The sequence below is a fragment of the Falco biarmicus genome, chromosome 5, assembly GCF_023638135.1.
Source record: "Falco biarmicus isolate bFalBia1 chromosome 5, bFalBia1.pri, whole genome shotgun sequence".
Classification (NCBI taxonomy): Eukaryota; Metazoa; Chordata; class Aves; order Falconiformes; family Falconidae; genus Falco; species Falco biarmicus.
The window spans coordinates 90,971,443-90,985,904 of NC_079292.1; the positions used below are offsets into that span (position 1 = coordinate 90,971,443).

Here is a 14,462-nt window from a genome sequence, read left to right on the forward strand (position 1 = left end):
AAATCTACTTTAACAGGAGCACTAACCAGTGACTGTCGGAACAGGAAGCACTTCTTTGGGTCAATACCACAGGCAAGGATGGCAGCAGTGGTGTCCAATATGCTCTGGCGCAGGACAGCTGGTTCCTTGGGCATGGTGAGCGAGTGCATGTCCATAATGCTATACAGCACTGAGCTGCCCTCTTCCTGCAGGTTCACCCAGTTCTGAATGGCTCCAAGGTAGTTACCCAAATGGGGCGTCCCAGTTGGCTGGATACCAGAGAAAATCCGATCCACGACCATATTCTGTTATAAAGCATTGGTAAAATTAACATATACATTTTTTGATAGATTCTTTTCTATTTTAGAGTCATTAATAAAACATCACTTATGCCTGTCTCCCCATTCCTCCTGTCAGTGCATTAATGTATAAATTACCTCAGGACTGACTAAAAATAATTGCAGTAAGTCAGTCAAAATACTCTACCTTACTGCAGAGAGACTGACAGCTAGCGTAATTTTAAGCCATCAGCCTGCGTATGGAAACAAACATAGCTGTAAACAAGATCAGTGAAAACTACATCTCTGAAACCAAGTGGTAGACTTTTTTTTCACCTTTTTTTTTGCACCCAAGTGGTATGTTTGTCTTTAGTACATTATCCATTCTGATATGGAAACAGGATCACAGCATAGAGAAATTAAAACATTTGTTATAAACATAAGCAATGTCCCAGTAGACTGCCACCTTAAGTCCCATAACACTGCAGTCTTACTTTTCTAGCTGCAAAGAATGTTTTAAGCAGCTCCTGAAAGAAACCCAGTCCTTGACCCAAACATCAAAGAATAATGAAAGTGATTACTAAAGTTCTGAAACTACCCATCGCGGCAGCAGTGGAGTTTCTAAAAGGGCTCTACAAGCAAATACAAAGAAATACTGCTATAGCTCAAGATTGCACCTGGAATACTGTGGTGCATCAGTACCAATAAAATGTCAACATCTGAAGAGAGTTCACAGAAAAGCAGCAAAAAATTATTAAGAAGCTGAGGTTGTGAGCAAAGATTAAAAAGCTTAAAACATGTATAGCTTGGCTAAGTGACAGCTACCATCTTGGAAAGTTTGTTTTCCTGCATCCCAGCCCTCCATCTGACCATTTTCTCAGAGCCCCAAGCTGTCAGCATATGATCAATTACCTCCTCGACCTTTCCAATGAATTCCACCATATTCAGAAGTAACTCAGCAATGTTTTATGTGAAAATGCTTGTTACATGCCAAGTTACAAAAGCATGTGAGACTGCTCAATGTATAAATGAGGGTCCCACCAACCTCAGCAGGGAGTCCCAGTCACAAAGCTGCACAAACCCTCAGACTCTTTTGTGTGGCAGGAACATCAACTTCATTATGCATCTGGCTGCATGATCTTTTTTCCTGCTATATTTTATAAAGCAACATCTATATCAGACTACATCAGTAAATAAATTCTCTCTGTTTTCATTTCTGCGAATCTCTTAGAAATGTACAGGTGAGAAAAAAAATTAATAAAGTCATACAACTATGAAACCACACAAAATGGCAGCAGAAGTTAAGGCCTAGTACCGTTATTTTTAACTATTAAAAAAAGGACTTCAAATTGACTCAATTCATTTTGACTCAGACGCAAGAAAAATTAATGAGAAAGTGCTTCAAAGGGGAATAGTTGTTGGGGGTTTTTTTACATGATCTATAGTTCAGAAAAGCCTAGCCCTTTTCCTTCAAAATTTGCTGGAAAATTCTTTTTCTTTTCAAAGTAAGCCTGTTTTTCAGATCAAGACAATTTTCTTATCCAATGTTTAAGTGTTTGTGCTGACAGGTAAGAGCAGGTTTGGGCTAGCAGCCATGCTAATTTCTCCTGCTCACATAAATGCCTACACATCTAAGTCCAGGTGGCAACCTCGTCACCCCATTCCAAATATATTCTTGACTTCTAGTATATTCTTGAGTCAGTTTCTAAGTGCCCTTGGAGAACCTCCAGCATAGGAGCTGCAAGGCTGTCACACCAATGAAAAGCACGTAATTTCCTCCAACAGCAATTCTAACTTCCAGTTCTTGTGCTCCAGTCCTTGACCACCCATGCCTCTTCTCTCCATTATGTAAAAATGGAATTATGCTACTCAATTTCTTGTTTGCTATTTGATCCCTTGTTTTCCTAGGGACCTACATCAGAGCATTTATCACCACTCACAGAACCCACTGACCTCTCACTAAGCTACTACCCAGCCCAAGGACTTCAGCCAGCTTCTTGTTACCACTGAGAAGGGCCAGGCGCTCACCTAGAGAGGGAGGCATACAACATCCCAGCATACATAAATTAAATGAAGTCCTGTAGAAACTTGGGGAACTTGGAATTCACTAGGCTTCAGAGCTGTACTTCTATTAAGGGTGCAGAGCAACTGCTAGGTAATGCAACAGGTACTTCACAGTCTTGTGCTCCCCATATTCTCTTGGCGAAGAGCAGGAACAAGCACTCAAAAAGAGAACAAGGCTATATATAGATGACCACTAAGATGGTGTTCTGCCCCTACAGGGATCCCAGAACAGCTAGTTGTTTGTCAGAGCACATTTCCTCTTCTCTTCTCCCTGTCTTCCCTGACTCAGTTCAAATTCTGATGCTCTTTCCCATGATTATTTGTCCCCACAGCGCTGCCTGCATTCCAGTGCCCATTTACATGCCTGTTTAACCACAGTCCCCTACACAGGCTACAGCTTCTTACAGGCCTACTCTCAATTTTCTTATTAGTTTCACCCCTCCTGTGTTCCTGTATCTTTTTCTTCTTCCATTTGTGCTTTACACCCCCTGCTTCCCAGAAAAGATCTTGCATTGTGTATCAAGACAGTAAGGAGGCACAGAGAATGCCATGTGGTAAAGAAGTTATTATTGCCAGACTCCAGTGACTTTACATAAAATAAATTTCCTATCTGTGCTGTTAGAAGAGCTAAGAAACTTCATAATGTTCTAGAAATCCACTATGGATGTGCATCAAATAAAGTACGCTAGGATGACCATGTTAAAGCATGGTGCATGAACTTGCACATCTTTCAGCTGTGGTTTTGACAAAGACATCACCTGAAATGTCTCCTGAAATTATTGCTTCTTTTCCTTGGGAACATGAAGCTAGTGCTACTTCAGTACGCCCTTGAGTTACTATGTTATGGCAAAAAGGGGGAATCTGTGCAGTCAGCACAGATCAGCCCACGTGCCCACACCAAAAAGAGCTGGCACCCCGAGCCTGCGGAGAACAGGTCTGTCTACAAACCTTGCTGGTCCCCTAGTCATGCAGTCTCCATTCCCTTGCAGCCACAGTCCCTGCTTCATATGCTTCCCACAACATGTTCATTATCTGCCTTTTCCCCTTCCCGGATCATTGCCCATTTTTTAGACCATATCACTATGAACATACTGGATGCACTGGCAAAACTATGTCCCCTAATGTGAGTATAATATACCCAAATAGATGGTACAAACGCAATAGTGACATTTAAATGATCAGTTTGAGAATGTTTTTCACCAAGAAAATACAAGATATCAGTGTCTCAACATAAACAGTACATTCAAATGCTGTACTAACTCCAAATATTTGAAGGGTAACAGTGTACTACTTAAAGATAGGTTTCTTGTAATACTACTTAAGTTAGCATCTGGTGACACACTACATGTTGGAAAGAAAACAACCAAGTACGATGTAAAATGGACACAGTTTCACAGAAAGAGAGAACAAAGTTCTCTGTCTATCCAGTAAAGAGAATGGCTGTGAAAGCAAGCATGGCATCTTTAATGGTGCTTGCATGTTCAAATGGTAAACAACTGCTTATAAAAGGTTTGTTCAGTATATGGGCAATAAATACCAAGTTAAACATGAGAAACAAACAGTAGCAGCATTATACTGAATTTAAGTTCAGCAATTACTTAACCTAAAGTATGGAATTTGCAGAAAAAGTAAACCCGATAATGAAAACTGAGCTAGGCTGGACCTGGGTAAAACACTTGCAAATACATGACAAAGAACAAACCCACACTGGCTCCCAGCTGAGGGCCCAGTTGACTAGAAGTCTTTCATCTTTAACTCCTTTGATTCCAGTTAACAACATAAAGCATGAGATGTTACAGCAAATAGGCTGGTATGAAATATTCCATTGTGTTAGCAGAAGTCTATATTAAAAAAAAGCCCACAAAAAACACCCTTAAATGAATCTTGGATTTCTAGCACTAAAAATATACAGAGAATATTGCTCCTTTGGAGAGAGTTTATGTTCCCTGTTTGTTCACTCCGTGAGAAGCAGCGGGCAGCATAGCAGCGTGGCAGGGGAGTTCTGCCTGGTACCATGAAATCATGGGGCTGGAATGCACTTCAATGGAGCTGTTAGGTCAGGGGATGGGAGCTGTGTGCTCAAAAGTACTGGAATTGGAAAAGGATAAAAACAAAAGGAGTGAAGACTTCCCAGTGGAGCAGAGTGAAAGCCACAAGACATGCAGCTCCAGCCCACAGGCACTCACTCATTCAGACATCTGTAGTAAGCACAGTGTGAGCCTGCTGTTCGTATGTTTAACTCTGTGTGGTGTGTGCACCTACACCACTAGTGCTGCATGTTAATCTTCACTCCCGTTAAGAGCATAGTATCTGACAGATGTTTTAACATCTATTATTGTTTTCTCTCTATAAGACTTCTGCATGGCATTTCTCAGCAGCATTTCTAAATGAAGCTTGGCTCAAACCCCATTAAGATTCAGGTGTTTCTTACCTAACGTTCTTTTTCATGATGAGATAAACAGCTGCTGCTCCATATACTGAAAAACTGTAAACATCCAAACACTCTCAAATAATCAGGGATAAGTACTACATTCTTGTCCCAGAGCAGGACAGCTGAGTCTGGCCCCAACACCCTGCAGTATGGCCACATCCATTTTCAGTGCAAAAGAGTATACTGGGAAAGATGCTAACTTCCCAAATCCAATGCTGCTCTCCTGGACCAAAGCAGAGCTTTTCTCACTGTGTCACACTTGCGATAAGGACAGATACAATTGCCAAGGCCTCAATTCAGCAGTCAAAAACACACTCATTCCCTGCTCATGAGACAAATGTGCCAGAACTGGAGAACACACCAAAGTTGCTGAAGTTAAGGAAAAGATCCAGGCAGATCAAAACATCCCATGTCACTAGCCTACCCTTAGTAGCCTGACTATATCTTTCATGTTTAGCTTGTAAGAATTCTGTGAGGGCTGAATAAAAGTAATTTACCTGTTGAATGCATGTATTCGCCTTGGCACAGTCAACAGAAAACTCCTTCTCAAATATGTAGTAAAAACTATCATAGCACAGTTCCCTCCACAAAGGATTTACACAAATAAAATCAAGTCAAAGCATCCACAGCACGTTTTCAGAGCCTCTCTTCTTTATAACTCCACAGAAATACTGCCATCATACACTTGAAATGACAGCAGACAAGCTACAATTTATAAGGAAGCCTTACACCTACACTTTCATCTCTTTGTAGGTTTTAAAACCAGAAAAAGCTTGCACCCAATTCAAGGAGGCAGGAGAAAGCTGCCAACAGACAGACAATTCTCAGGATTGCTTTTTGCTTTTAATTTGGTATAGGAAAACACTTATACAATTACATAGAAGTATACATAAAAATTTGCCTGGTTAGAGTCCCATTTAGACCTATTATGTAACAAAATAGGCCGTAAGATGATGACATCAATCCAGCCCTAGAAGTACAGAGGCATTACACCTCAGCTTTTCAAGCTACTCAGTGATGGGGGAGACAGACATTTCTATTTTCAAGACCTCCACTAGCCAGATACAGAGATATAAAATTCCCAAAAAGTCTTTTGCTAATTGTATCCTTTGAGTAGCTGAAGGTAAGGACAAAGCTTCAGACTAATTAATTTCTTTGGACTTCCTTCATAAATCTATTCCAGTAAGCTAATTGATGGGAGACAGGCTTATGCCTCTATCTATAATGTGTCTAATAAATATTTTCATCTTTAAATTAAAAAAAAGACTTGCTCAAAAACTCACCTTTGGGCTGAAGCACAAGCAAGAGATTTCAGACCCAGAACTCACACCATTACAAAAAATGATGATGGTATTGCAATAGCAATAGCATGCAATTACAATAGCAGATGCACCAGAAATCACCCTGCGAACCACAGCGGTTGTTACTATTCACATACTACAGCATTTAGCCACTCTGCTTTATTTTAACAGCTACTTAGTCGGGGCAGAACAGGTGAAGAGCTGAGTGAGATCCCGCAGCATCAGAGCTAATTCTAAACACAGGTGGTGGGCACAATGGAGAGAGCAGGAAGTCGACAGGAGAATCACTGCTGACATCTATGACAGGAAAGATTGATGGCTTCCCTCTCTAGTTTTCCCCACTGTGTAGGCACACAGGGGGTGGGGGAAAGGGACGGAGAAGCTGCTGTGCTGGCGACATAACACACCACACAGCCTCCACAGCACCAGCGCTGATTAATGAGACTGGAACCACTCAGGAAACAGCAAAGGATCATTCACAGACTTTGCTCTTCTTACAATTTTATTCATAGCAGTTAATTTTGCCCTAGTTGTCCCAAACTGAAGCAAGTTCAAATTTGCCAGAGGAAAAGAAAATGTGAAAGTCAAAGGGAAGAAAGAGCAGCATTAAGCAAACACAGACATGAGTAAAACACACAAACTGGAAAATTTGAAATTTCAGACATGAAGATCCTCCCAACAGGGATCAAAAAGGGAAGAAAAAAACCCCAACAACCCACCAAAAACTTGCCTCAACCTCAGAGACAAAAGAAATTCTTTGTCCCCAAGTCCCCAATGTCTACGGTTTTTTTATTTCCCTCATTAATACTTTGCAACTTCAAAGCTCTTGTTGCTAAAATGATATGCTTGTCTGTTAATACTGGCTTAGCAAAACCTGTTTTCAGACAGCTATTAAATAGCAAAATGAAGGAAAACCAGACAAGTCAGGTTTTACTAGCTAAAGCATAAATTTTAAACCCTAATTGGGACAATTTAAGTGTTAATGTTATTAGAGATAGAAAAAAAATGGAAGGAAAAGGGAAACTTAGAAGCACTCTATGTACTGCAGACTTTCCTTCATTTATTGCTTTTTAAGCAATTACTTCTCTGCAAACTTGCTGTAGAAACCTTTAAAACATGTTTATCTTGATCTAGTAATTCAATACATCACATTAATCTGGTTCAAATGCTATTTCATCATGATTAATTCTTAAAATTAGGGATTAAAGACTTAACATTAAATTTGAAAGAAACATACTTAGACCAGAGCAAGTTTTCAGATAAATAGCTCCTGAGAAAGGATTAACTCTTTGCCTAGAAACTGAAGTAAATTAAGATTTAAACAGCACTGCCTAGTACCTTTCTTGAATGTCAAATGTATTTATATTTAAATATAAGTAAGATTTTAATATTTATATTTAAAATAAGAAACGCATTTAAAGGAGGGACATTTACAGCACATACTAACCCCACCCTATAAATTTAACTCTGCCCTCTAGGGCTAGCAAAAGAATACAGTATAACTGCATTTGGGTTAGGCTGCCCTCTCATGCTGCCTTGTTAAAGATGACTAAGCAAATGGATCCTTTAATGTGGTGTGCTGCGTCCCGCAAATGTATTCTCTCATTTGCCTTTATGAGCTCCACGTGCCACTCAATATGCTAGTGACAGCTGTACCGACAGCAGCAAGGATTATCTACAGCAGGTTGCCGCAATTCACACCGCCACGCAACAGAAGGTACCTCTGGACCAGAGGCACCGTGGGCTCTTCCCTCCCACGCAGAGTGAAGCAGGTTATACAAACTCTGTCTAGCGGACTTTTAAGCAGCCAGCAGTCTACAAAACAGAAGAGCTGGCTCAAGTACTCTGCAGAGGTCCTAGGACAAGAAGTGGTGATAACATTCGACAGAGCAGGAAAGGTTTGTGCACAGCTGGGGAAGGAACCAGGCACTGGGTCTGCACGCAGCCAGCGGCAGTCACCAACCTTACTCTAAACCATGATGTCTTTCTCAGCAAGGACACAGCCTGACAATCTCATTTTTTTTGTGCTGTGCTCCCTGCAGTTCTCTCCATCAGCTGGAAGGGCAGCATGTTGTGGCTGCTGTTCAAAGCTGAGGCATGTCCCAAAGAGATGCAGTTATTGAGCAGGTCCAATGCATGCCGACACACGCACTACTCCTTCACCTCCTGGTTTTCAGAGACATACACAGAACTGTAATTAACACTCTCAGATGGTCCAAGACAGGCAAAAGCCTATCAGCCTTAATCCTGCATTAACTGTTCTCAAACCATTTACTTCCTTTTTTTAAGCTAAGGCAACAAAGCTGCTCCAGCCAAACTACCTAACCACAGACATTAACTGTAGCCCATTTCAGACCCAGTGAAAGGGTAAAGGACTTAATAACGCTGTAAGGATGAACAGGACTTAATAACACTATGTTCTTACAACTACCACACAATAGGCTGCTAAGGGATAAACCAAATTAGTGCCTCACTGACAGGAGGCTGCAGCAGGAGCTAAGCATGCTGAACTATCAGCTGGAACACTCTGGCCAGCCGGGCAAGGCATGAAGGTCAGGCCAGTACAGTACGTGCTGCTTCCAAGTCCATTAAATGATGCACACAATGCTCAAAGCTGAAAACTTGATAGTTACAGTACTGTAGGGATTGCTTGGAGAAGGTGGCACAAGGGAACAGGAGAGGGAGCAGAGAACAGCCTTATTACACTGTGGAGAACACCACAAATCCATAGAAAAACTAGTTTACTGTTCACTGAACAATGTGGTTGAACCAGCAGCAACCAAAGTTTGAGGGCACAGATGCCTTCTGGAAACAGTTGTCCAAAGCACCTCCCGGGTCTGTCTTCCTCCTGACCCAGCTGTGGCCCCATGGGCCAGCACAACACACTGGCACAGCAGCTGCGGGCCAGGGAGCAAGCAGGGAATCTCATGCTCCGCTCTGGGACCTCACCTAAGTGGAGTTACTCTGTATCAGCCAGCTCAACTTCAGTTCTTGGAAAAACCCAGGAACAAATAAAGAACTCTGAAGAAATCACTGCTTTGAACAGCTGTCAGCAGTATTTCTCAAGAACTAGTGATGTCAGATCACTCTGATAGCCTTCTATAGAGGAAGAGGTGCTAGAATGGAGAAGCTGTACTAAAGGTTATGTCCTGATTTTCACTAAGTTCCGATATTACCTCAGCTTCCAATGAGCTACTGAAACAGTACCTAGAACATAATATTATACCCTGGGAGTGGAACTGGACAGAAAGAAACCAAAATGACACTTACTGATGGCTTACAATGGTTGTGGAAAGATATACCAAACAGAGTTTTGCAGGGTTTTGTCCTGGGTCCAGTATTATTTGATATTTTGGTATCTTCCTTAGTAATCTGGATGATGAAATAAAGAGTATTCATTAAATTTGCAGATGATACAAAGGCAAAAGGATGGTAAGAGCTCAAAATGATCTTGACAAAGCAAAGAAACGGTCTGAAAACACAGGATGCTCTTTACTTGGCAAAAGTACATGGATTTACACAGAAAGGACTACTCAACTGCACAAACACAGGAAGGAGAACAGGTGTTCATGCAACAACTGCAGAACAGGATCTGGGGTTTGTAACGTTTTAGAAGGTGAGTATGAATCATTATCACGCTGCTGCAAAACATTCACATTTATAAACTACACTAAAAGTTGCACAGGAACATATTAACAGGATTAAAATCCAGAAGACACAAAACAATTTGCTCACCTTAGAATGAGGGTGGCCTCAAGCTGGAACACTGGGACAGGTTTTAGGTCTCATTTTTCAAGATGGTGGTAGGAGGCCATAGAAGTACAATCAAGTCCAATGAGAGACCTCAGAAATAAGACTAGAGGAAAGCCTGAAAGAACTGAGGTTTAGTCCAGTGGAAGGAAGCTCTTGAAGGGACAAGGCCTTAAACATGCCTTAGATATGTAGTCTTCTACATATGACTTTTGGGACCATGGTTAATAGGGTAAGAAACAATGAGCTTAAGTTGCATTTAGAAAGATTCAGATCAGATGTAAAGAGAACCTTCCAACAGAGAAAAAGAAAACACTTCAGAAGAGCACTTAGAGAGTTCTTTATTAAAAAACAGTATATAAGATGTATTGATAAAGATGTAGAGGCAGTATTTTTTGTTTTGGGCTAGGAGAAGCACCAGATCACCTCCAGCTGGGTCTCTTCTAGTCCTCTGAGCCTATGATCTTATACAGGTATAGTTAAGGTCAAAGCAAGATGACCAAAGAGGATGAAAGAGAGATCAAAGTTCTATTTAGATAGGCTAGGTCTCATGACATTTTAAGATTCAAGTCTTTCTACCTGCATTTAACAAAATTTAAGATTAAAGCCTTTTCACAGGTAGCAGCTGAACACTTACATGCTCTGAAAACACATTCTGTGTTGTTTAAAGATGTGATATACAGGTTAACATTTAATATTTGTAAACTGGTACACACCCACATTTAGAAATGTCCACTGCTTTCAACAGAATAAAACTGATAGCATCAACGAACAATTAGCACTCATTTTGCTATGATACAGGTGTTACTGTCAAAATGTAAAGTATATTGTATTTCTAAATTATTAATATAGGTTATTTGAGATATGAAATGTTGATATGATTTTGAGTCAATAGATTAAAACATTTTAAGTACCAAAACCATCACAATCTTACAGCAAAACAAAACAAAAAGCTAAAGAATGCTCCCATATCTAAATACATCCCTCCCAGAGAAATTAGAGAAGTTTTATGTTTTTGATCACAGTAGTATCCAAATCCCTTAAAAAAATATGATCGCTCTTGCTCCTTCTCTGACCTCTAGCTGAAAGAGATTTTATTGTATTTTTTCATATATTTTGTTCAAGTGAGGAGTCTGCTTGCTACCAAGATTGCCCTATGCAATATAAACAAAGACTATCAGCTTACATCTAGATGGATGTTTTTTAAAAAATATTTTTTGTTTGGAAATACTATGTTTCTTCAGAATATTGTCCTAGAAACTCAAAGAGTAGTTCATTTCCTCTCCACTATTTTATCTGGCAATTTCCCGCAGCAAGGAAAAGTTGGCTTCATCTCACATGGGGCCAAAATTAACACAGCTGTTCAAAAACTTTCACCTTGTGGTCACCACCTGAAATTCACCTCAGGTGAAAAAAGTTTTAAAACCACCTAATGGCTGTTGAGAGGCCTTAGGAGGTAGAAGTCTCAGAAAATTCCTTAATGGTGCAAGTGCGCACAAAGAAAATGCTACAGCTGGTCCTCCTTGTCTGTACTGAAGAGAATCCTATCAATTTAAATATTTTAGACATAGTAATCATACTTGTATCAGGGACTTCTACAGAATTTTAAAAACATTTTCTGAAGACAGACAATACTCATAGACTACATTTAAGCTGTTTTTATCAGTGCAGATTAGTCCTGAAATCACCAGCCTGGGCTGCTTCCACAGAAAGGACAAGTGTGGATGAGGGGGACAGAGGTATGAATTTGCGCCTAGGTCTTGACCTCAAAAAGGATGTAGCCAAGGCCTGTTCCCATGTCTAGGAGCACAGCAGCTCATCTGGATGCCCTAGTTTAGATACAAGCACTGACCCCAAATAGTAAATGATCAACATAAAAGGTATATTCTCTTCCTAAGGAATTTAATCCAGGGTTGAGTTGAAGATAGGATGAGTGTAGTGTCTGTATTTCCACTGAACAAGCAGACTGAGTTTACCACTGATGAAGTTTCCTATATACAGAGAAAATTCTTTGATTACATGAGTTCTTGCAGAACTGCTATTTAAGGTGCATGAGCATGTCCAGTCACTACCACAATAAAACACTGCTTCGAAAAGTCTGCCCCTTGGTCACTAACATCTAAGGAACATAAAACCCAAAGCAATATACATAAGAATTTGTAGCAGTGCAATTAAGGGTTATCATGTTTGAGACCTAAAGCACATAGAAGTTTATAGAAAGTTACCTGTGAGACTAGAATGGCCACAGCATATACCACCCAAGTCACAGCAAACTGTAGTCACAGTCCTCCTTATTACACACCTTGAGCCCAGAAATGTCAAATGAGAAATTCCCTAGTTCATGTGTGACACTCACTGCTTTGTTATGAAGATGCGATCTCCCTTCCTAACTGACCTGTATTGTTCAAACTGGCCCACAGGAAACCAGGCAAATTACCAGCTCTCTCAGTTTAGCTGTACCCTCTGGAGTACATCAGTGTAAAGAGAAGCTGACTGTTCGTATTGCAGGTATCCCAGAGATGTGTAATACTCCATTCTTCTACAGACTTCCAATCAATGTTGCATCACCAGCTGTAAAAATGGCACTCTGAAGGGAGTGACAGCACCTTTGGCTGTTCTGGCCTGGCTTAATGCTTGATGACCATGCAAAGTGCTGACATTGCTTTATCTCTGCAAAGATCTCAGAAGTGGATATCTTCCAGAAAAAAACCAAACAAACCCAAACCAAAGAAACAGTGGAAGTGTAAGAGCTGCAGAATGTGTACTCATTCTTGGTGACAGCAATTACATGGGCTAATTTGTTGCCAGCAGAGATGCAAAATGAGATTTGATCAGGAATTCAGAGGGCTGGACCTCTCATTCCCTTTACATAAGCAACAAAGAGGCTTTGAAATGTTTGAAACCATTTTGTTCTTCTACACAAACGGAAAGCACCCTATGGATGCCTATTAAGTAAAGTCTTTCCACATCTTGGCAAGTATGTGATTTCAAGAAAAATATTTGCAAATGGATAACCCAATTCAAGTAGAAGTCAAAGACCACCTTTGAAAGAAACTTTGATGCGGCTATAAAAAGATTACATTTAGGAAGGATAGCATAACGTGGTTCTGTCATCAAAAGTTTGTACGTCCCTATATTTCTTTGCTGTTGTTAATGTAAAAAGCAATGCTGGGAAGCAGAGAAGTAAATGCCCGTGAGACCTAGGATTAAGGCAGAATCCCTGAAAAGAACTGTTCCTGCTGCTGGATAACCTCAAAACAGTCCCTTTAGCAAACTCACTGCCAAAGGACAGAGATATTAGAATATCTACAAGTGTGAAAGCAAGTGATGAGAACAGTTGCTATGTGAATCTTCAGCGAAATCATCAGGAAGCTTGGCACCCTCTACTAACATGGAAATGTTGCTATATGTTTTCCAAGGTGCAGCTAACATGGCAGATTCCAAAGTCAGACTATGCACCTGACAAAAGGGAAAAAGATGATGGTAAGCCTAGGAAGTTGTAAAGATGCTAGCAATTCAAATTTTTTTAATGCTGGCCAGCAACCTTCCAAATGAGATTAATAGTTCAGCATCCAGATTGTGAGGAGGACACTATGAAGACCAAGGTACAATATTTTATTGTCACTGCATGTATGTGACCAGAAACAGCGATGGGATTCAATACCACACATGCTCCATCTGTCAGAGTGGGAGTATGTATACAATCTCATCTCACTTTAGCTTCTGAATACTTCTGTGAATTGGAAGAGTTATATACGAACTCTGAGCCTCAAAAATGGAAACTGCACTATCCGACCCTGGGATCCTTCTGCACAGAAACATAAATATTGACTCCACCAAAGCAGGTGAACTAGATGGGCTTATCCCACTTTGAAATATCAACAAGAAGCACTTAATACACCTTCTAATGTGTACTGTAAGGCTCCAACCCCCTTACCTATAAACAAAGTAATCTAAACAAAAAAAAGTTCCTAGTGTGTACAGTTATGGAAGTGCCATCTAAATACAAATGAAGCACAGCAGGGTTTTATCTGCCTGGTTATGAAAACAACATCAGCATCCTCACAGTAGTTCATAACATGACCTATGTGCAACACCATGAAAATTGAGGAAACTCCTATTAGTGCTCCCTCCACACAACACTAATCCTTCATTCAGATACCATGTAGACACACCACCAAAGCAATTAGGTAAGCTTCACCTTTCCATTACTTCTGCCAGATCCAAGAAGTGGAAGCAAGCCCTACTATATAATTCAAAGAACTCAAAGTTAAAAGTAAAAGCAGACATTTCATTTCTGGTAGCAATCACCGCATTTCAGCACAAGAATGAGGGAAATGAAGAAGTATATATATAACTTCATTGTATGTGTGTGTGTACACATATATACAAATGTTTATCTATTTCCTTTCCCTCACAGTGAGAACTTCAGTGTACTCTCAAGGTCAATATCTCTGAGGGAAAAAATGTATTTATTCCTCTCCGTTGGATTTGTCTGACAGCTGAAAATTATAAAATCTGCTACGTTATTTGTCCGAGTTGTCCAAGAATGGTATCGTTACAATCAAGGGCTCAAGTAACCAAAAGGAAAACAATTTCAATTCACTACTCATGAACTCAGCAGAGCTCAAAAAAATATATGATCTAAGGTGACTTAAC

The 14,462-nt window shown here is 40.3% G+C and overlaps 1 protein-coding gene across 4 annotated transcripts in view; it reads right to left on the reverse strand.

Moving 5' to 3' along the window:
- The window catches only part of WARS2 (tryptophanyl tRNA synthetase 2, mitochondrial), a 51,420-nt gene that overhangs the window by 29,985 nt on the left and 6,973 nt on the right, over positions 1-14,462 (reverse strand). For 3 of the 4 annotated variants that reach the window (XR_008821899.1, XR_008821898.1, XM_056338950.1), the window contains exons 2-3: positions 9,324-9,425; positions 27-284 (exon numbers count right to left, since the gene is read on the reverse strand). The exons of the other annotated variant lie outside the window; for it this stretch is intronic. Coding sequence is in view for 1 of the 3 variants with exons in the window: in XM_056338950.1 (XP_056194925.1) it covers positions 27-284; positions 9,324-9,425 (360 nt within the window). In the remaining 2 variants the exon portion in view is untranslated. The remainder of the gene's footprint in view (positions 1-26; positions 285-9,323; positions 9,426-14,462) is intronic. 4 annotated transcript variants of the gene reach the window in all.